This window comes from Phocoena phocoena, chromosome 8, assembly GCF_963924675.1.
Source record: "Phocoena phocoena chromosome 8, mPhoPho1.1, whole genome shotgun sequence".
NCBI lineage: Eukaryota > Metazoa > Chordata > Mammalia > Artiodactyla > Phocoenidae > Phocoena > Phocoena phocoena.
Window position 1 is genome coordinate 50,240,475 of NC_089226.1, and position 23,689 is coordinate 50,264,163.

The window sequence follows — 23,689 nt, forward strand, 5'->3', positions numbered from 1 at the left end:
GACTGGATATAGCTTTGGCCAACTCACCGAAACTCTCTAAGGCTCAGTTTACTCATTTGTTAGATGGTGATAATAATACTGATACGTACTTTATAGGACTATTGTTCAAAGGTTAAATGAGAAAATGCATGGACAGTGCCTGGCATAAGCAATTTCCCCGTAGCTGATGGCTACTATTGTTACCAGAGCTGGGACTGAAACCCACGGGTCTGGACTCTTGCCTTCTCAGCCTCATGGAGAGTGCCCAGCGCCAGGGCGTGGTTGTACCGGAGCTGGAGTTTGAGGACGCGCCATCCCATCCTCACGTCTTGCGGTTGGAGCTAGCCAAGAGAAACGCGCGGGGTGAAGGGAAACTAAGGGGTTAAGGCGATGAGCTTGAGAAAGCCCAGAAAACTAGAAAAGCGACCCCCTCACCCCCACCCCCGGCTTAGCCCAGCTAAGTAAGCCCCTCCCCTTCGCCACCGGGGCGGTCGCCGCGCGCTCCCTCCCTCCGCCCCTCGCTTACAAGACCTAATGAGCTCCCCCGGGAGGCCGAGCAGCGAGCCCGGCCCCAAGCGAGGAAGCTGTGCCGCGCGCACAGCGCCAGGGCGGGAGCCGGGCCTGGGCGGCGGGCGGGAAGCGGCCGGGGGCGCACGGGCGGCGCTGCGGGCCGCCCGGGAGCCGCGGCGATGGCAGTCCAGGCGGCGCTCCTCAGCACGCACCCCTTCGTCCCCTTCGGCTTCGGGGGCTCCCCTGACGGGCTGGGAAGCGCCTTCGGAGCCCTGGACAAGGGTTGCTGTTTCGAGGACGAGGAGACCGGGACACCGGCGGGCGCGCTGCTGGCGGGCGCCGAGGGCGGGGACGTGCGCGAGGCCACCCGCGACCTGCTCAGCTTCATTGACTCGGCGTCCAGCAACATCAAGCTGGCATTGGACAAGCCCGGCAAGTCGAAGCGGAAGGTGAACCACCGCAAGTACCTGCAGAAGCAGATCAAGCGCTGCAGCGGCCTCATGGGCGCCGCGCCCCCGGGCCCGCCCTCCCCGGGCGCCGCCGACACGCCCGCCAAGCGGCCGCTCGCCGCAGCCAGCGCCCAGACGGTCCCGGTCCAGGCCCACGGCAAGGCGGGCCCCCGGCGGGAGACGTCGCAGGCCGCGGCGGCCGCCAGCCTCCAAAGCCAGAGCCTGGCCGCGCTCTTCGACTCGCTGAGCCACGTCCCTGGGGCAGCAGATCCTGCCGGGGTTGCGGAGGCGGCGCCCGCGGCCGGGCTCGTGGGAGCGGGCGCTGGGGGCGTGGGAGGGGACGCGGCCGGCCCTGCAGGGGGTCCGGCCGTCCCCGGCGCCAGGAAGGTCCCGCTGCGGGCCCGCAACCTGCCCCCGTCCTTCTTCACCGAGCCGTCCCGGGCGGGCGGCCGCGGGTGCGGCCCGTCGGGGCCCGGCGTGAGCTTGGGCGACCTGGAGAAGGGCGCCGAGGCCGCGGAGTTCTTCGAGATGCTGGGGCCCGACTACGGCGCCGGCACCGAGGCGGGCGTCTTGCTCGCCGCGGAGCCTCTCGATGTGCTCCTCACCGGAGCCGCCGTCCTAAGGGGACCCCCGGAGCTGGAGCCCGGCCTCTTTGAGCCGCCACCCGCGATGGGGGGCAGCCTACTGTACCCCGAGCCCTGGAGCGCCCCGGGCGGCCCCACGACCAAGAAGTCACCCCTGGCTGCCCCCCGCAGTGGCTTGACCTTGAACGAGCCCTTGCGCCCCCTGTACCCAGCCGCCGCGGACTCTCCGGGCGGGGACGACGGGCCCGGCCTTTTGGCCTCTTTCTCCCCCTTCTTCTCAGACTGCGCTCTGCCCCCGCCGCCCCCGCCCCCGCAGGTGTCCTACGACTACAGCGCGGGCTACAGCCGCACTGCGTACGCCAGCCTTTGGAGACCGGACGGGATTTGGGAAGGGGCGCCTGGGGAGGAGGGAGCGCACCGGGACTGACTGCGCGGTACCCTTCTCCCCCAGTGGAGACTGCTGTGGAGGCGGCCGCCTCTGGGTCTCTCCTAAGCCTAGAGAACGATGGGCAAATGCACGTGGAGTTGAAACGGGATTTTAAAAATTCAGTTAATAAAAGAAACTTAAGAAAAAGAGATGAAGAGAAGTTGGGGGTTGTTTTAATCACAGCCTCGTGTTTAAAAAAAAAAAAAAAAAAAGCCGTTGGAAGGTTCCTACCGGATCAGACAAGCCAAGAAATCAAGACGGGATTTGGGGAATGGGGTGGGGATGTCGGAAGGGGCAGGAGGTGGTTTCTGTAGCCATCTGTCCCTTCTCCAACTTTTCATCAAAAGGTCAGTGTATTTAGTGTGCTTGCCCCCTCCAAACAGTGCCCTGGTCCCTCCCCTCCCCTGCCCTTAGAGTGCGTTATGAATTAAAGTCTGTATTGAAAAGAATGGAGCAGAGGTATGTTGTTATTGATTTGGGTGTTTTCTTAGAGGACGGTTTCCTGTGTGGTCTCTGCCTTGTTAGGTGAGAGTGTTATTGAGGACGTGAGGCCAGTGGGCACTGCCGACCTCCCCTGTGCTGGTCCCGGGTCTCTGTCACTTTTCCTCCTAGGTTTCTTCAGGCTCCCTTCTTTCTTCCATCTCTTTAACTTTCCCACTCTTATCAGTGCCCTTGTTCACTTTTCTTTCTCTGGCCTCTCATTGCTCTGTCTATTTTTTCCTGTGGGCTTTTCTTGCAAATTTCTGATGTAGGAACCTTAAATTTAGCAAACCTGGGGTCCATTTCTCTCCTTTTCCCATTCTTCAACCACTTTGGGAGGGGGAGACTGGGCAAGTTATAACATCTTTGCATCTAAGTTTCTTTATCTGAGAGGGTGGGGACGACGATATTTCCTCCACTTTTCACTTCTTCACAGCTTGTTGGGTAGCTCAGAGGGAAAATACATAACATGCCTTGAGCACCCCACCCCCAGGCCAGTGCTTGATTGGGTCTGCAGGTATATATACTTTATAAACCTATATAAATGTTTTCTACACATGGAAGCCATTAGGACTGTAAGTCCCATGCTCTTTGTTGGTCCATCTATTTGCCTGGTGATTGCCCTTTCCCTTACAAGCTGTACACTCTCTCTACCCTCTGTCATTTTGTTCCACTCTGCCCCTCCCCCCCCCGTTGGTTTCTGCCTCCTGTGCTTCCTCACACCCACATTCTCTCCATTAAAGGGCATAGTGAAGGTGTGAAGTTTCCCAAGGAGACTCTCCCAGACTGTCCCCTGGAGTCTGATCCGTTCATCAGAGGGAGATTGGGGAAAAATCAGAAATGTTTTAACCAGCCATGAAGTGGCAGGACTCATGGCATATCAGGATCATTGAAGGGCAGAGGAGGAAAGACCAGGTGGGAAGTGAGCCGCTGGAAAGAAAAAAGTGAGCCCTTCAGTTCTGCAGCCTTGCCGGTGAAAATGTCAGGAGAGACCAACACCCAGACAATACGAGATGTCGCCTACTGGTTATGTTGCAGTGGAGAGAGAGCTGCCTCTGTTCAGGCAGCCAAGATAGATTGTAAGAGTATCCACATGTGAGAAAGTTGAAACCCAGTGTTATGCAAAAGATTTTAAAGTCTAGATCAGTGTTTGCCCAAATCAAAAGTACTGCGATCTTTTCAGAAAAGAATTTGGGGAAAAAAACAAGATACTGAGCCATGGCAGACAGCTTTCAATACTATCCCTAAGTCACTTTCTTCTGAATAAAACCTGTCTTAAGAAAGCACCACAAGAAATACAGCAGAGAGTCCTGTTAACTATGAAAAGAACGTTTGCAAGTTTAGAAACTTGGTGTCTATTAAATTGCGAGGTGGTAACAAATGATTAATTCCACTGTGCTAGCAGAATATTATTCAGCAATTATTTAATTTATTGAAATGACTTTATGCTGTTATGATCCCCATTTGAAAAGTGAGGCTCAGACAGGTTAAAATAACTTGTCAAAAGCAAGCAGTGGGTCCAAGATCCAGATCTGTAAGTGTCCTGTCACCAAGACCTGTCTGTTAGTTTGCTTCTGCCGTGCTTTGTTAGTGTGTACGGTTTCCAGTCCCCTGCATTACGCTACTAGCAGGGATTCAACATCACCACCATTGACATTTTGGGCAGGTTAATTCTTTGCTGTGGGGACTGCCCTGTGCATAGTTGGATGTCTAGCAGCATCCCTGGCCTCTACCCACTAGATGCCGATAGTACTCCCCTACTTGTGACAATCAAAAATATCTCCATTACCACAAATCCCCTGGGGGGCAAAATTGCTACCAGTTGAAAACTACTATGCTAGACAAATATATAAGCAGCATCTGTGGGGTGCCTGACACTTTCACGTACATGACCTCATTTAATACTTACAAAGGTTTGTGCTTAGGTTTTGTTATTATCCTCACTGTTGTAGGTGAAAAGTAAGAAGGGCAAAGGGAGGGGCTAAATCAATCAGCTTAGCTACATCTCATCTCTGCTAATTTACTAGCCATGGACTAGCTAACTGTATTGAAAGGAAGTCTTCCCCTTGGCAAAATTGGATAACTATCCCAAAGGGTTATCATGAGGATTTGGCATAGGGTATGTATAAATGCCCACCACCAGAGAAAGATAGTTCTTAGTACCAGGCAGCCAAGTCTTGGCATTATGTCAAGGTTCCAAACCATCCAGGATGCCAAGAATGTGTGCTTGGCCCCTATGTAGCCTCCAAATTGTCCCATCTCTGATTCCTCTTCTCCCCATGTTGCTTTCCAGTCTGAGCTCATGTATGCCTGACTGTACAGCCTACCACAGTACAGTAAGGAGTGCCCATTAATAATAGTCCTGCCAAAGGCTGAGTATATTTTTTGCTTCCTCTCATGTTTCATTTTCTCCTGAAGCCTGTTAAAAAGTATTTTTGTCTCCTGTCTAGCCACGTACTTGCCCACAGACAAGTCTTTTTAAATGCAATGGTAGATATTTTTCAAGACTGGAAATATGTTATGATATGCTTGTAGTTGTATGACTTTGGACAGGCTGGGGATCTTAGCCTAGCTGGTGATAATAATTACGTTATATGCTGCGTATTCAGGATTCCCCGTCTCAGCTGGGAATTCCTGTGTTCTTGGAATGTGTTTTACTGTTTTCTTACATCTCCAAGCCTTTGCTCATCTCCGTTCAAGCCTCAACCCCACCCTTCTCCTCACTCTGCGTCCTGACAAGATGGAAAGCATCTGTTGTAATCCCCCTCCATTTCCCATTCCCACTTTCACACATGGGATTTTCTCTCAGGCAGGTGGGACCTTCTCCTACCCTCAGGACTCAGCATCCTGCCTCTTCTACTTCATGAGGACAAGATGCTGCTCCATCAATTATCCTTAGCCTCCTATATCTCCAGCCTCATCCTCACTTTTTCCTTTCATTATAGAAATAGGCCTTCAGCATGGTTTAAAAAATAAGAAAGAGGGGGAATAAAGAGGTGAAAAATTCTCTTGACCCTGTTTCCTTCTCTAGATATTACTCTATCTTCTTCTCTTTAGAGTTGAGTCTCTCAGAAAAACAATCCACACTTTTTTGCCTCCATCTCACCTGCTCTTTAAACCTTAACTATTTTGAGTCCTAAGGTGATCAAACATCCCAGCTTGCACAGGACTGTCCCAGACAGAGTTATTTTGCCTGGAGCAGTGTGTTTGGTGGCAGGCATAGGGGATATTGTGACATGCTTTCAATCATTTGTTCCACCCATAGACTGTGACCAGAATTTTCCTCTGTGAGATTAACAATAACTAGAAGCCCTGTTCTCAATGAATCTAAAATTGAGTTGGACTGTTCAGACTATAGGTACAAGAGATGTTTAGTGCCAATATGAGAGTGAAGAAGCAATACAGGAAGATAATCTGAGGGATGTCACAAAGTACTCGATAGTTTAATTCCTAAATAAATAGTATAGGCAGGTTTTTTTTGCTTAAAAAATGTGATGTTACTAGAAACATATTCCAGGTTGAGAAACACCATATTTATTTTTTCATAGAATGTGATGGCAGGGATGGAGAGGAGAGAGAGAGAGAGAGAGAGAGAGAGAGAGAAAGAGAAAGGAGAGAGAATATGTGGCTAGATTCCTGGCAATGGACTCAAGATCCACTTATTACCTAGAATAAATGTTATGGGTTGGATTGTGTTCCCTCAAAAAGATATGTTGAAGTCCTACCTCCCAGGCCCCCAGAATGTGACCTTATTTGGAAATAGGGTCTTACCTAATCAGAGGTTATCAAGTTAAAATGAGGTCACTAGGGTGGGAGCTACTCCAATATGACTGGTGTCCTTATAAAAAGGAGAAATTTGGACACAGAGACAGACGCAAAGTGAGAAGACAACGTGAAGATACGAAGGGAGAAGACAGCCATGTGACTGAAGTGATGCATCTACAAGCTAAGGAGCGCCAAGGACTGCCCCCAAACACCAGAATCTAGAAGAGGCAAGGAAGCACCTCTCTCTAGCACCTTCATAGAGACCCTACCGACACCTTGATTTCAGACTGCTAGGCTCCAGAGCCGTGAGACAATACATTTCTATTGTTTTAAGCCAATTAATGGCACCTTGTTATAGCAGTCCTAGGAAACTAATGAACACTATGACAAACAAAATTAAATTCTACTTATTGGGCCACACAGCATTGTTGTTGTTGTTGTTGTTGTTGTTGTTTTTTGCATGCTTAAACAAGACTTATGTGACTATGCCATATATTATTTCATTTCACTTCATTTCATTTTAGGAAATACTAGGAAAGGGACTCTGAACAGATGTAACACAACCTCTAGAAGCTGTCCACAATTTGAGGGATGGACTGTCAGCAGCCAAGAATGCTAGGGAGGGCTTCCCTGGTGGCGCAGTGGTTGAGAGTCCGCCTGCCGATGCAGGGGATGCGGGTTTGTGCCCCGGTCTGGGAAGATCCCACATGCCGCGGAGTGGCTGGGCCCGTGAGCCATGGCCGCTGAGCCTGCGTGTCCGGAGCCTGTGCTCCGCAACGGGAGAGGCCACAATAGTGAGAGGCCCGCGTACCGCAAAAAAATAAAAAGAATGCTAGGGAACAGACTGGGCAGCTCAGTTCATGCCCAGGCTTGGTCAGAATGGGGTGCATCTGGCAGAGACTGCTGACTTGTTACGCACTCTGAGGCTCTTGTTGAACCTCATCACATCCAGCGTCACTTAGCTGCAAATCCTCAGCCTCTGGGCCAGGAAGGACCTACCAGGAAGGACAGTGCAAGGGGGTCCGCTCCTCACCAAGAAGTGGGTCTACTGGACAAGCATCTGTGTGCTCAAGTTGGTGCAGCCTTTCCCCTGTCTTCCTTGGTGTGTGCTTGATCGGTATGGCACTGCTTTTGCCCTGTCTCCCACTCATGTTTGGCCGTGTCTGGAGCTCTACTGGGACACCCAGTTCACTTAGCAGGGGCCTGGCCCTTTGTTTTCACTAGACTTGAGGCTTGTGAACGCAGGCATTGTGTGTGTCCTGTTCATTGTTGTACTTCCAGGGACTGTCTGTGTCTGACATACAGGGACTCAAACACTTATCAAGTGAACAAATTGTCAGCCCTCCTTGCTACTGGCAAGACTCTGTCCTTCCTTGCTACCAAATTCTCTGCCAGCTCCAGCCACTACTTCAAGATGCCTTCGAAGATGGCTTGGAACTAAAATGCTGCCTCTCATGGAACTGCCGTTCCTGGATTCTAACAGCTCTGAATGTCTCACCTGCCCCTCTCATCCTCACTTCCCCTCAACACATTTCCAAGTCCAAGTCTCACTTGCCTCTGGGACCTTGTGACTAAGCTGCTTTCCTAGACCCTGATCCTAATCAGTATCTCTAGCCCTGTTCCAGTTTCTTTGTAATATTCACCCCACGAAAGACCCCCACTTTTCATTTCCCAAAATGAGAAGTTTTTGTTAAAGTCAGAAATTAGTAGCATTCCTAAAAACACGTGAAATTAACTATATAAGTCATGATTCTATTTGTTTGGCAGCAGTGTAAAAATAACTATTTTTTTCAAGGTCGAAAATAGTAGTAAAGAAATATCAGTCAGGAGGAGGGATGTCAGTGAGATGACGGAATAGGTGCTCCCAGTTTGTCTCCTTCACAGGAAGACCAACTAGCAACTGTGTACAACAAGACACCTCTGAAGATTCCAGAACCCGGGAGTGGGGTTGAAGCATACGCTTGGATCACAGAAACCAGGAAAAACTGCATTAGAAGGGTAAGAGCAGGACTTCCCTTTGACTGCATTGCCCCTCCCCCAGGCTGGCCTGCCTCTGTACCTAGAAGGTCCCCCAGGGCCTACAACTTCTCCTGTGGGAAAAAGAGAGCTCAAGGTGGACATCCAGCTTCCCCAGCATTCCAGGATGCTTCCCAGGAGGCCCACTTCAGTCTTGCCTTACAGGAATCACTGGGGGAATCAGTAGGGTTAGACCAGCAGGGATCAGCTAGAGACGGAGGAGCGGATGAGGATCATAGTAAAGCAGCATGTATGTGGCTCTTGGCCGACTGTGTTGCTGCTGGTGGTGGCACCTGAGCAGAGAGCCCAGCTGGTGGCCATGCCTATCCACAGAGCTGAGGTAGTGCCCCTGTCTGGCCAGGGAGCTCTTTGGGCAGTTCTGTCCAGTTTGGGTCCACAGCCAATGGGCTTTCCAGCTGTAGATCTCATTCTATGGCCCCACCTGGACAGGGTGCCAAGCCCTCAGTCCGGCCTGGTTGCTGAGCGTAGCCTCCAGCCCTGCCTGACAAGAGGGCATGGGGAGAGAACCCTGAGCAGCCTCCGAGCCCAGTTTACTGCCCTGTTTGGGCAGGGAGCCAAGCCAGCAGCCCTACATAGCGTCAGAGCACAGACTGTGGCCTCACCCAACCAGAGAGGCTGGGCACTAATCCTGCCCAGTCTCAGAGCCTAAGGCCCAAGGTGATGATTGAGCATAGCTGGTGGCCCAACCCGATCAGGGAGCCGGGCCCACAGCAGAGCACAGCCAGCGGCCTGTCCAACTGTGGATGACAGCCTGTGGCCCTACCAAACTATGGGACACAGCCTGTGGCCCTGTCTGATCATATAGTCAAGCCAGCTGCATTTTATGAGGCTAGCATCTCCCTGATACCCCTGGACTGAAAAACAATGCACAACCTAAAAGTTGAGAGTTATGTTTTATTCAGCAGGCAAAACTGAGGACTTCAGCCCGGGACACAGCATCTCAGAGGAGAGATGCTTCCAAAGAGGTAAGGGAGGAGTCGGGATATGTGGGAGTTTTTGCGACAAAGGCCAGGTAGTTGGAACATCAAAAGATTACTGTTAACTGAAGAAAACCAGACATCTCAAGTTAAGGAATTTAGTGCTTTTCTGTGTGTGGGAAAATGCAAGGGTCTGGACTCACTGAAATCATTCCTTTGAAATGCATGTCAGCTATCTGGGGCCAGTATCCCAGTGCTTTCTCACCCTGAACCCCCTCAGGGTGCGTAGTTGGGGGTGAGGGCTTGTCTATGGGCAGCCTATTTGTCTCTATCCTGAGTTCCCTCAGAGCTCACCGTCTGGGTGGCTGTAGCAGCTTTATGGCTGCAACATCTTTTTTTATCTGATATGGCAGGCAACAATTTTTCCATTGACATACCAAAGCCAGATAACAACGCTCTAAGAAAAGAAAATTAAAGGCCATATCCCTGAGGAATACTGAAGCAAAATCCTCAACAAAATATTAACAACTCAAATTCAACGGTACATTAAAGGGATCATACATTATGATTAAGTGCAATTTTTTCCATCAATCAGTTCACGTCTGACCAGGAGAATCCCTAGTATCTACCTTCACAGAAGACAAGAACACAGTAACAGCACGCGGTAAGCAGGGACTTGGAGCAGGAGTGGTCTAACTTGCATGAACAAAACCATAATTTGGGGACAACTTACAGCCAGGCTTCTTTATGTTTAATTAATTGCTCAACCACCTACTGCCTTATTTGCATGAATTCTTAGTATCTCTCTGCTAGAGTCTTCCCCTCACCCCAGAGCATGCCAGAACCTGGATGCTTACACGGTCCAATAGACATATAGTCCAAAAAGGGGATTCAGACTGGCTTTGCCATTCAAGTGAGTCTAGAACTGGGGTCTATAAATCTGCTACTGTCATTGCTTGTCATGCAGCTCGGTTTCACAGAGTTGTACAGGTCATATACACTGTGGAGCTTACACACCCAAGGAGATGAGTGGAAACTAAAATCCAGCCTGTGCTTACTGTTGGGCTACTAAACTGGCACCCAAGGAAGGGGATGCCGCCTTCTTTTTAAATTTATACAAAGATGCTAAATAGGTAGCTCTGACCCTGGGTGTCACCACTGAAAACTGGTCTTACTCAGAAGAACAGACCTGTTGGTGCAGCTGAACCCATTTGCTGCAAAAGTCCCATGTGCATTGTGGGAAGACAATCTCCTCCCAGGAGCACCAGGTCAGGACTAGTCTGTAACCGCTACCTCAGGGACCAATACCACCAACACTCCCCTTCTCTCTTTCTAGGATCTACTTGGATCATCAGCTTTTCCTTTTAAACCCTTTCCCTGAACTATGGGTGTTATGGTTTGAATGTGTGTGTCCCCTCAAATCCGTATGTTGAAACCTTAATCTCCAATGTTGTGGTATTTGGAGTTGGGGACTTTGGGAGTTAATTAGGTCATGAGGATGGCCTTTTTTTTTTTTTTGTGGTATGCGGGCCTCTCACTGTTGTGGCCTCTCCCGTTGCGGAGCACAGGCTCCAGATGCACAGGCTCAGCGGCCATGGCTCACGGGCCTAGCCGCTCCACGGCATGTGGGATCCTCCAGGACCGGGGCACGAACCCATGTCCCCTGCATCAACAGGCGGACTCTCAACCACTGCGCCACCAGGGAAGCCCGAGGATGGCGCTTTTATGAATGGAATTAGTGCTTTTAAAAGAAGAGGCAAGAAAGCTAGCTCACTCTCTTCCTTGTCCTCTACTGTGAGGACACAGAAAGAAGCAGGGGTCTTACCAAGAACCCCACCATGCTGGCACCCTGATCTCAAACCTTCCGCCTCTGGAACTAGGAGAAATATATGTCTATGGTTTAAGCCGCCCGTTCTATGGTAACTGTTATAGCCGCCCGAGCTGACTAAGGCAATGGGGCCCCTCATTTTTAAGGGAGGCTTCCTCAGGGTTCACAGTTGATTTCCTGTTCCAGTCTATTCTTTCTTTAATTTTTAAAAATTTTATTTATTTATTTTTGGCTGCGTTGGGTCTTTCTCTAGTTGTGGTGAGCGGGGCCTACTCTTCGTTGCGGTGTGTGGGCTTCTCATTGCGGTGGCTTCTCTTGTTGCAGAGCATGGGCTCTAGGCACGTGGGCTTCAGTAGTTGTGACATGCGGGCTCAGTAGTTGTGGCTTGTGGGCTCTAGAGCGCAGGCTCAGTAGTTGTGGCACACGGGCTTAGTTGCTCTGTGGCATGTGGGATTTTCCCGTAGCAGGGCTTGAACCCATGTCCCCTGCGTTGGCAGGCGGATTCTTAACCACTGCACCACCAGGGAAGTTCCCCAGCCTATTCTAACCTAGCTGGCAACTCCTACCTTCTGGTAGGGGCCACTGTGGGTGGGTCCTGGCTACATTTCTTAGGTGGTCTGAGCGTTGAGGGGCATCTTTGGAGCCAGGCAGTCAGACAGAACTGAATGTTAATTCCTGCATTACTCTCTTAGCTGTGTGCCCTTGGGCAGAATAGTAAACCAGAGCTTCAGCTTTCTCTTCTGACAAATGGCAATAATGATATAACATAGGGTTGTGGCTCCATAGATGATGTATATAGAGACCCAGGCACTACATAAAGACCCTTTTAAACCTGTCACTCTTTTTTTGTTTACATCTTTATTGGAGTATAATTGCTTTACAATGGTGTTAGTTTCTGCTTTATAACAAAGTGAATCAGTTATACATATACATATGTTCCCATATCTCTTCCCTCTTGCGTCTCCCTCCCTCCCACCCTTCCTATCCCACCCCTCTAGGTGGTCACAAAGCACCAAGCTGATCTCCCTGTGCTATGCGGCTGCTTCCTACTAGCTATCTATTTTACGTTTGATAGTGTATATATGTCCATACCACTTTCTCGCTTTGTCACAGCTTACCCTTTCCCCTCCCCATATCCTCAAGTCCATTCTCTGTGTCTTTATTCCTGTCTTACCCCTATAAACCTGTCACTCTTACTGTAGCTACTATTGCCCAGAGAGGCCTCAGTAGAGAGCAGGAAAAGTGCCTCAGACTTTGCGGTCGTTTCTCTTCCCTGCATCCCGTGAGGAAGGGCTCTGGATGCCCCGAGATTTTCATCTCAGGATTTAAAAGGTCACTAGAAGCTCTGGCACTGAAAACGCCCGATCCCTCCACAATGACTCGGAATCCGTGACTAACGGGCCCCTTCACATGAGCTGGTTCCTAAAGAAGCGATGGCGGCAGAGGGAGACTTTACCCCAGAAGACAAAACGAAACCGGCACAAAGGACTCGCAGCGGCGGCGGGCGGGAGTGGTGCATCCTGCCCACGCTCTGCGCACTGGTCCTTCTCCCGCCCGGGCCTCCCTCCGAGGGCTCGATGGCGGGTGGTCAGCTTTGGGCCCGGGGAGGTGCAGGACGCCCGAGTCCTGGGTGCGGAGTGCTGCTCAGAATCCGATCTCTCAATCAGTTCTGCCCGTGACAGCAGGATTTCATTGCGTGGCAGGGACCAAAGTGCCCAGAGAACCCCGGACACGTTTGAACAGTAACCCAGCACTCGGGCGGAATCTGAATCACCTTGGCAAAGGCCTGGGTCATGGGTGGCTGCCAGAGCAGCCGCTCACTCCCTCGGTGGCATGAGGAAACAGGGAGCCTGCAGTCTGACCTTAATTACTGTCCTCTCTCTGAGCGGAGGTAGGGGTGGGGAGCTTACCTTAGCTCCTGTGTGCCACTGCACACCAACAACCAAGAGCAAGCTGGAACACAGTGGAGACTTGGGAAACAATCACAGCTACACCAGCTGCGTCTGGACCTGCACTGGGCACAGACCCAGGCAGACCTGTGCTGAATTCTGTTCCGGCCTTTTCCTAGTGATGCCATTGGTAGTTACAGAACCTTTCTGAGTGTTGGTTTTCTCATCTGGAGAGTGCGAATAAAAACATTCCCTGCTGTTCAGGGCAGGTCTGACCATAAGAAATCATGTATATAGCTATTGGCAAAGGGTCAGGAACACAGCAGACTCCCAGGCAATGGTCGGTATCCTTGTTTCTTACTGGGATGCAACCAACTCTGCTACTTACAAGCACTGGGTAAGTCAAGTCACTTGACCATTTTTGAGTATCATCTATAAAACGAGGACACTGGTGTCTCCACATGATGGTTGTGAGATGAACTGAAACGTAAACAGCCAGTCTGCCACAGTGTCTGCAGCGTTCAAGGCGTTTAGTAAATATTAGCAGAATCTGAAAATCATGGGGTCAGAGAAGATGATCCCCTCCTTAGCTGTGAATTTATTTCCATTTCACCTGGAGTCTGAGGAAGATCAAAGTCCCGTTGGCTCTCTAATGGTTCCCAACTCTAAGCTAATGCTTGTAGCTGACTTCTAGGTCAGTTTGATATCATTTCTTCTGCATGAGACTTGTCATTTCCTTTCGGCTAAGGGAAAAGTTTCCAACGTAAGAGCAAATCATGGCGAGCAGAATGGTCCTCAGTCCTGACTGACCTTCAGAATCACCTGTAGTGAGGCAAGGGCTCACCAACACTCCCTGAAGGGACTGGTTCAGCTGGGCCAGGCTCGGAGCCCACTTTGAAGACCACTGTTTTGTGCCATGTGCTTCTCATAGGGTGCTGAGGACCGGCTGCTTCTTCTATTACCTGCTTGGTCCTCAGCCTCTGTCAATATCTTTTTTGTTTTTCTATTTTCTTTATTCACATAGTTGACAAAATGTACCACTAGAGCATGTACAAGTTAGGGCTAATCTTGACACTGGACAAAGTTATAGGGTCACGTTTGATGGGAGAGAGGAAATAGTTCTTTTCTAAACATTTAAAAAGAATTTAAATATTTATACTCTATGTGGCAGCAAGCAGATAAAATTGGCCTTTGGGCCAATTAAAGTGTTTGGTGTTAAGTTTAAAAAGGCTGTTTTAAGAGGAAATCTGGAAATGTGGATTATAGCCTTGGCAGGTTCCTAAACTTCCCTGAATCTCAGTATTTTCCTCTGTGAGATGAATATAGTGAAGACACTACCTGTCCCGTTTACTTCATTATGCCATAGTGAGGAGGGAGGGAATCAAAGAATTGGCAGTGTTTTGTAAAATGCAGAGCACAGAACAATGGAAAGAATCACAAATTCTGCATCTGCCTCTAACTTACCTTGTGACCTGGGGCAAGTTAATTTTCATTTTAGTCCCTCGGTTTTCCCACCTGCAAAGTGGGACCAACCATGCCTAATGTCCGTCTCAGTGGGATGTCTTGGGGACAAAATAGAGGGTGTTTGTGAAAGCACTTGGAAAAGCCGGAAACCTGTCTTAAATGGCTGTAGTGTTAGAGTCTCCACTTCACGAGGATGAAATGAAGTTAGTGTGGGGCAATGTCCCACTGAGCATCCGGGGCAGAGCTGGGGTTCTAACCAGGCCTGGTGGGCTCAGTGTCTGCCTCCGGTGGACATTCCCAGTGCCCTTTGTAACTGCGCTGCCTTCTCTTTTCTCTCAGTTGCTAATCTTTCTGAGGTGCAGGCAGGCCCAGACCCATTCTTTGGGTGAGGCCAGGAAGAATAGGGCCATTTACATCTCTGTTCAGGTACTGGAAAATCCTTTTATCCTGCATCGCTGAAAAGCATCTGAGGTAAAAACTTGGGGAATCCAAAGGCCTAAAGAGCCACCTAGTGATGACACATGCAAAGGACTCTTTCATCAGTAGCTTCATGGGCATAGAGGTAATAGGGATGCAGTTGTTTTCTTCCTCTCTTAAATTTGTGCCTACCCTGGCAACCACCGAACGGAGATTGATGTAACTGTGCCTCTTCGCTGCTTGTAAACCGGATTGCCGAGTGATGCTGAATGAAAGCTGGGAATTCCTGCAGACCTGAACTGCTACAAAGCACGGTTTCCACTCTCAGCTCCCAATTTGTAGTTAGATGCGTGCATCTGACTGAGTTTTAGGTGATGGAATGTGAGTGAAAGTGATGTGCTTCACTTGTAGGTTGGCCCCCCTAAAGCTTCCCTTGTGTGATCCTCCATGCTTTTTCTCCTTTGTGGTTTGATGCAAATGGGCATGGCAGTCTTGGAATTCATGCGCTGAAGGTGGAGCCACAAGATGAAAGGAATCTAGATCTCCAAGTCATTATTTAGAGGACAGCTGCCAGTCAATGAAGAAAACTTCTTTTGGACTTTATATGAGCAAGAAATAAACCTGTATTGTGCTTCAGCTGTAAGTCATCTTTGCGTTTGTTTGTTACAGAAGTTAGAGTGAAGTTAACCAATACAGGTGTGCCTGCTGGTTATGCTAATCAGATCAACAATGGGAATTAGAGACAGGTTTACCATGGTTTACCATGGTTTACCATGAAGCCAATGAAACTGTGTCTTTAGGGTTCTTCACTTGCACAGGACCCTTCCAAGGCCCAGGGCGTGTGTATCTGCATGTGTGAGTGTGTGTGTTTGTGTGTGTGTGGTCCCCTGGCAATATATTCATATGGTTATGTTTTGTGCAATTTGTAGAAGTAAGATATCCTTAACTGCATGCAGCTGGTTAGGATGACTGTCTCCTACCTTTTCAGCTTCCCTCCATCACAATTTCCTTTGTATTGTATTCTATTGGAGGGCCATGGGAATTTTTCTCATAATTTTTATTTATTAAAAAAATTATTTGTATATATATATATATTTTATTTTTGGCTGCATTGGGTCCTCATTGCTGTGTGTGGGCTTTCTCTAGTTGTGGCGAGCAGGGGCTACTCTTCGTCACGGTGCGTGGGCTTCTCATTGTGGCAGTTTCTCTTGCTGCAGAACACGGGCTCTAGGTGCGCGGGCCTCAGTAGTTGTGGCGTACGGGCTCAGTAGTTGTGGCTTGTGGGCTCTAGAGCGCAGGCTTAGTAGTTGGGGTGCATGGGCTTAGTTGCTCCGTGGCACGTGGGATCTTCCCAGACCAGGGATCGAGCCCTGTCCCCTGCATTGGCAGGTGGATTCTTAACTGCTGCACCACCCGGGAAGTCCCGGAATTTTTTGAATTTAATGGGAAGTTGAGTGGGATACGTGTAGTCTGAGCTTAGTGGATATATTTATGTGGTTTTCTCTCTCTTCCGTGGAGAATTAAGTTATTGCTAGTTGTTCAGCATAGGAATGGTTTCCAGGAATGCTCATACACTCACTGTGCAGTTGTTAAAAGAAGGTGCACGGTTAGAGGTTGCACTATAATAGAATCTGTTCTAAAGTGCCTGGTCCAGGAAAAATATGAGCAGTAGAGGAGGAACAAGGTTTCATTTCTGTGGAGTCACAAGGCAGTCTGTGGAAATTTCTTCTAATCCATTAGGTATATAAAACTATAGAGTATTCAGTTCTCATTGATGCTTTGTCAAAATTGAATTTCTCTCTTGTCAGAAATATACTTGGTAGTTTTTAAAAAGCATATACAGTTCTAAACATTTTACATTTCTCCTCTTTTTTGACTGGAATAGTTAATTGATAAAACTTTAATATGCATTTAAACTGCTTTTCTGAAAGATGTTTTGGAACATTTCAATAAAGTTGAATTACAGAAATTACAGACTTCTGATATGACCGTATTTTAACAAGTTTAAAGTTAGTTATTTTCAAAGAACTGAGAGAAGATACAGATAAAAATGACAGAATATCAAATATGAAAGTAATAAATAAGATGAGGAAAATAATAAAAAATTATTCTGACTACAAGAAGTGAGTTGAAACAAAATTATTTTTTCAGATGATGCCCCAAACAGTAATTCACTAGAAGAGAGAAATTTCAAATAGACGTAACTATTAGGCTCTTGGATTATTTGGTAATCCATTTACTGAAGAGTAGTAAATTATATGAACACATCAGAAAAGATTTAAATTTCTTAATAATTCTAACGTTGAAAAAATAACATACAACTCAAAATACACCAGTCCAGCAAGAATATTAACAGCAAACTGGTTAACAAGTATAACAATTCAAGGATGGTTTAAGACTAATCACTGCACAAAAATTCTTGAAATATCTTGAAATCTTAAAGTTCACACATGAAAGAAAATTAATAGAGATTTCCCCAAATTTTGACAGCAATTCTAAAATTTCACATGGTACTATAAGTAACAAGTTGTGAGGGTGAAAGTAACTTTCCTAAAATCAAGAGAAAAAAAATGAATCACCATGCTAGAGGAAAGACTAAATTGTCTATTTTCTCCATAGAAAATAAGATTACAATATCACTGCCATATGAAGGGGCAATTAAAGAAAACCACTGCCAAAATGTAGGACAAAAGCATTTTGAAAGCGGTTCAGAAAAATATTAATTTACTTTTTAGAATTTGTGGTGTTTGTGGCATTTGATAACGTTTATAAATCTGTCATCTGTTGTGATTTTTAAAAATTTGAAATAAATATTTGCGTGGTGATTAATCTCATAAGTTTGTCTTTTTTTTTAATACTTATTTTTCCTTGAAGCATAGCTGATTTACAATATATTAGTTTCAGGTATACAACATAGTGATTCAAAAGTTTTATAGATTACAGTCTATTTAAAGTTATTATAAAATATTGGCTATATTCCTTGTGCTGTACAATATATCCTTGTACCTTATTTTATACGTAGTAGTTTGTACCTCTTAATGCCCTACCCCTGTCTGTCCTTTCCCCCTTCCCTCTCCACACTAGTAACCACTAGTTTGTCTTTATATCTGTGAATCCGTTTTTCTTTTATGTTATATTCACTAGTTTGTTGTATTTTATAGTTTCCACATATAAGTAATTTTATACTGTATTTGTCTTTCTCTGTCTGACTTATTTCACTTAGCATAATACCCTCCAGTTCCATCTATGTTATTGCAAACGGGAAAATTTCTTTTTATGGCTGAGTAGTATTCCACTGTGTATATATCACATCATTTTTCCCCCCTTTTTTATATGTTTGTATTCTTTTTCTTGCGAGGGTCCTAAAGTTGTGTAAGCTTTGCTCTCTACAAAACCCAAATTCACCCTTGGGCCTGGAACCTGTTGGTACCTTCCCTGAGTGAGGCTCTGGGAGACTGACATCAGGGGTGATCTCAATGGCCTGGCCAATGGGAGGCCCTGGAGGAGAAAACAGAGGTTGGGGTACTTATTTCCCTGCCTCCGCCACAAGGGTCTGGGTCTTTGATTCTGGCAGAAGCTGTGCTCCTCTTTGGCTGTATCTTAGTTTTCTATCACTGCTGTAACAAATCAGCACATTTAGGGGCTTAAAACAACACCCATTTATCAGCGCACAGTTCTGGAGGTCAGAATCTCAGGTGGATTCAGCTGGGTTCTCTCTTCAGGGTCTCATAAGCCTGAAATCAAGGTGTCAGCTGGGTTGGGTTCTTATCTGGAGGCTCGAGATGGAGGTGGGGATGTCTGCTTCCAAGCTCATTCAGGCTGGCAGAATCTAGCTCCCGCCACTGCAGGACTGAGGTCCCGTTTCCTGGCTGGCTGTCTGCCCAACTGCCCACTCCTCCTGGAGACTGTCTGCATCCTTCCCACATGACCCCTCCGCCTTCAAGCCAGCAATGGTAGGTCAAGTCCTCAAAGTTTGAGTCTTTCTGGCTTCTCCTCCTACCTTCTTCTCTTACCAGGTAGAGAAAACTCTCTGCTTTTAAATGCTTGTGTGATTAGATTCAGCTCACCTAGGTAATCTCCCTTAGTTAAGGCCATTGGTGCCACATGATATAACACAATCTCAGGAGGTATAGCTCATCACATTTAGAGGTTCTGGAGGTGAGAGTGTAAAATCTTGGGGCCACTCCTAGAAATTTTGCCTACCACAGGCTGCCTTTCCTGCTTGGTGGTCCTACTCCAGGGCTCCAGCTCGGTCCAGGTTCTGCTACCACTCTTTTTCTTCCCCGGGCTCTTTCATGCCTGGGGTGGTGAAGCCTTCCTGTTGCAACTAGTGCCTGGCTCTTCATCCATCACCAGTTCCCTTACTTTCACCCACATATCTGTAGCTAGGACCTTTGTAAAACTCTCTTCATTTTCTTCCTTTGAGCATATCATCTGTTTACTGTGGAGACTCTGACTGATGGAGCTGGGAAAACATAGTTTGTTGAGATGCTGCTACTCTTGTGTTCTCCTTATACACAGAGAGGATGTTAGATCTTAGGCCTGAGGAAACCCATAGGGAGAGGAAGGAATTTTGCTACTGTGGACTCAGATTAAGACTGTATTGTTCCACAGGTGCTGAGGATGAAGTCTGGTAATTATATCTGCCTGATTTGGACAGAGCACCAGGCCTGGGCTCAGATTCCTTATGTTCAAAAGCTGATCCTTCATTTTTAAAAGTTGAAGTATAGTTGATTTACAATATTATATTAGTTTCAGGTGTGCAACATAGTGATTCAATATTTTTATAGATTATACTCCATTTAAAGTTATTATAAAATATTGGCTATATTCCCTGTGTGATATAATATATCCTTGTAGCTTATTTATTTTATACGTGGTAGTTTGTACCTCTTAATCCCCTACCCCTATCTTGCCCCTCTCCCCACTGGTAACCACTAGTTTATTCTCTATATCTGTGAGTCTGTTTCTTTTTTGTTATATTCACCAGTTTGTTTACTTTTTACATGCCATGTATACATTTATACACACAGTATTTGTCTTTCTGTGTCTGACTTATTTCACTTAGCATAATACCCTCCAGGTACAACCATGCTGTTGCAAATAGCAAAATTTAATTCCTTTTTATGACTGAGTAACATTCCATTGTATATATATATCACATCTTCTTGATTCATTCATTTGTTGATGGACACTTAGGTTGCTTCCATATCCTGGCTATTGTAAACAATACTGCTATGAAAGTAGGGGTGCATGTATCTTTTTGAATTAGTGTTTTTGTTTCCTTCAGATATGTACCCAGCGTGGAATTATTGGATCTTATGGTAGTTCTATTTTTAGTTTTTGAGGAACCACAATACTGTTCTCCATAGTGGCTGCACCAATTTACATTCCCACCAACAGGGTACAAGGGTTCCCTTTTCTCCACATCCTCACCAACATTTGTTATTTGTGGTCGTTTAATGAGAGCCATTCTGACAGGTGTGAGGTGATATCTCATTGTGATTTTGATTTGCATTTCCCTGATGATTAGTGATGTTGAGCATCTTTTCATGTTGACCTGTTGCCCATCTGTATATCTTCTTTGGAAAAATGTCTATTCAGGTCTTCTGCCCATATTTTAATTGGTTTTTTTTTTTTGATGTTGAATTATATGAGCTGCTTATATATTTTGGATATTAACCCCTTATCTATCATATCATTTATGAATATTTTCTCCCACTCAGTAGGCTGTCTTTTTGTTTTGTTGGTGGTTTCCTTTGCTGTGGAAAAGATTTTAAGTTTAATTGGGTCCCTTTTGTTTATTTTTGCTTTTGTTTCCTTTACCTTAGGAGACAGATCCAAAAAAAATATTGCTACAATTTATGTGAAAGAGTGTTCTATGTTTTCTTCTAGGAGTTTTATGGTTTCTCATCTTACATTTGGGTTTTAATTCATTTTGAGTTTATTTTTTGTATATGGTGTGAGAAAATGTTCTAATTTCATTCTTTTACATACAGCTGTCCAGTTTTCCCAAACTACTTATTGAAGAGACTGTCTTTTCTTCATTGTATATTCATGCCTCCTTTGTTCTAGATTAATTGACCATAAGTGTGTGGATTTATTTCTGGGCTCTCTACTCTGTTCAGTTGATTTATGTGTCTTTTTTTGTGCCAGTACCATACTGTTTTGATGACTGTAGATTTGTAGTATAATCTGAATTCAGGCAGTGTGATTCCTCCAGCTCTGTTCTTTCTCAGGATTTTTATGGCTATTTGGGGTCTTTTGTGTTTCCATATAAATTTTAGGATTATTTGTTCTAGTTCTGTGAAAAATGTCATAGGTATTTTGATAAGGATTGCATTAAATATGTAGGTTGCTTTGGGCAGTATTGCCATTTTTACCATATTAATTCTTCCAATCCATGAACACAGGATATCTTTCATTTCTTCATATCATTTTCAATTTATTTCCTGTGTTTTATAGTTTTCAGAGTATAGGTCTCTCACCTCCTTGGTTAAGTTTATTCCTAGGTATTTTTTTTTTTTTTTTTTTTTTGCGGTACGCGGGCCTCTCACTGTCGTGGCCTCTCCCGTTGCGGAGGACAGGCTCCGGACGCCCAGGCTCAGCGGCCATGGCTCACGGGCCCAGCCGCTCCGCGGCATGTGGGATCTTCCCAGACCGGGGCACGAACCCGTGTCCCCTGCATCGGCAGGCGGACTCTCAACCACTGCGCCACCAGGGAAGCCCTATTCCTAGGTATTTTATTCTTTTTGATGAAGTTTAAACAAGATTGTTTTCTTGCTTTCTCTTTCTGATAGTTCATTATTAGTGTGTAGAAAAGCAGCAAATTTCTGTATATTAATCTTGTATTCTGCAACTTTACTGAACTCATTTATTAGTTCTAATAGTATTTTAGTGGTGGCTTTAGGGTTTCCTGTAGTATATAGTATTATGTCATCTGCAAATAGTGACAGTTTTACTTCTTCCTTTCCAATTTGGATGCCTTTTATTTCTTTTTATTGTCTGATTGCTGTGGCTAGAATTCTTATGTTAAATACTATGTTAAATAGAAGTGGCAAGAGTGGACATATTTTTCTTGTTTCTGATTTCAGAGGAAACTCTTTCAGCTTTTCACATTGAGCATAATGTTAGCTATGGGTTTGTCATGAGATGCCTTTATTATGTTGAGATATGTTCCCTCCATACTCACTTTGATGAGAGATTTTTAAATCATGAAGCGATGTTAAATTTTTTCAGATGCTTTTTCTGCATTTATGGAGAAGATCATGTGATTTTAATCCTTTGTTTTATTAATGTGTATCATATTGATTGATTTGTGGAAATTCAACCATCCTTGCCTCCCTGGAATAAATTCCACTTGATCATGGTGTATTATCTTTTTTATATGTTGTTAAATTTGGTTTGCTAATATCTTGTTGAGGATTTTTGCATCTATATTCAACAAAGATATTGGCTTGTAATTTTCTTTCTTTGTAGTGTCTGTGTCTGGTTTTGGTATCAGGGTAATTGTGGCCTTGAAGAATAAATTTGGAAGTGTTTTCTCCTCTTCAGTTTTTTGGAATACTTTGAGAAGGATAGGTATTAACTTTTCCTTATATAATTGGAAGAATTCCCCTGTGAAACCATCTGGTCCTGGGCTTTTGTCTGCTGGGAGTTTTTTGATTACTAATTCAGTTTCACTTCTAGTGATTGGTCTATTCAGATTGTCTATTTCTTCCTGACAAAGTCTTGGAAGAGTGTATGTTTCTAGAAATTTATCCATTTCTTCTAGGTCATCCACTCTCTTGGAATATAACTGTTCATAGTGTTCTCTTATGATTTTTTTTGTATCTTGGTGTTATTGGTTTTAATTCTCCTCTTTCACTTCTTATTTTGTTTATTTTGGGTCCTCTCTCTTTTTTTCTTAATGAGTCTGGCTATAGGCTTATCAGTTTTGCTTATATTTTCAAAAAACTAGGTCTCGATTTCATTGATTTTTTTCTGTTGTTTTTTTGGTCTCTATTTCATTTATTTCCTCTCTGATCTTTATTATTTCCCTCCTTCTGCTGATTTTGGGCTCCCTCCACCAATTCCTTTAGATGATAGGTTAGGTTGTTTTGAATCGCTTCTTGTTTCTTAAGGTAGGCTTGTATCTCTATAAACTTCCCTCTTAGGACTGCTTTTGCTGCATCCTATAGATTTTGGAAAGTTGTATTTTTGTCTTCATTTGTCTCAAGGTATTTTCTGATTTCCTCTCTGATTTCTTCATTGACCCATTGGTTTTTAGTAGTATATTGTTTAGTCTCCATGTGTTTGTGTTTTTCCCATTTTTCTTCCTGTAATTGATTTCTAGTTTAACACCCTTTTGGTCATAAAATTGATATAATTTCTATCCTATTAAATTTGTTGAGACTTGTTTTGTGACTAGCATGTGAGCCATCCTGGAGAACATTCCATGTGCACTTGAAAAGAATGTGTATTCTGCTGTTTTTGAATGTAATGTCCTGTAGATATCTATAAAGACCAATTGGTCTAATATGTCAATTAAGCCCACTGTTTCCTTATTGATTTTCTGCCTGGATGATCTTTCCATTGATGTAAGTGGGGTGTTAAAGTCTCCTGCTATAATTGTATTAATGTCAATTTCACCCTTTATGTTTGTTAATATTTGCTTTATATAATTAGGTGCTCCTATACTAGGTGAATATATGTTAACAAGTGCTATATCCTCTTATATTGATATTTTTATCTTTATATAATGCCCTTCTTTGTCTTTTGTTATAGACTTTGTTTTAAAGTCTACTTTTGCCTAGATATGAATATTGCTACCCCAGCTTTCTGCCAATTTCCTTTGCATGAAATATCCTTTTCTATGCCCTCACTTTCAGTCTTTGTCTTTAGATCTGAAGTCAGTCTTTTGTAAGTGGCATATATCAATAGATGGGTCTTGTTCCCTCTCCC

At 45.4% G+C, this 23,689-nt stretch overlaps 1 protein-coding gene across 1 annotated transcript; it reads left to right on the forward strand.

The window, feature by feature from the left end:
• The first annotated feature begins 511 nt into the window (after positions 1–511).
• On the forward strand, positions 512–2,398 carry FAM181B (family with sequence similarity 181 member B). The gene has a single exon (XM_065882983.1). The coding sequence runs from the start codon at positions 669–671 to the stop codon at positions 1,947–1,949; it is 1,281 nt and encodes a 426-aa protein (XP_065739055.1). The 5' UTR covers positions 512–668; the 3' UTR covers positions 1,950–2,398.
• Positions 2,399–23,689: the final 21,291 nt, after the last annotated feature.

Excerpts from the sequence above, each read along its gene's own strand:
- FAM181B (XM_065882983.1), top strand. The coding sequence starts at position 669 with ATGGCAGTCCAGGCGGCGCTCCTCAGCACGCACCCCTTCGTCCCCTTC.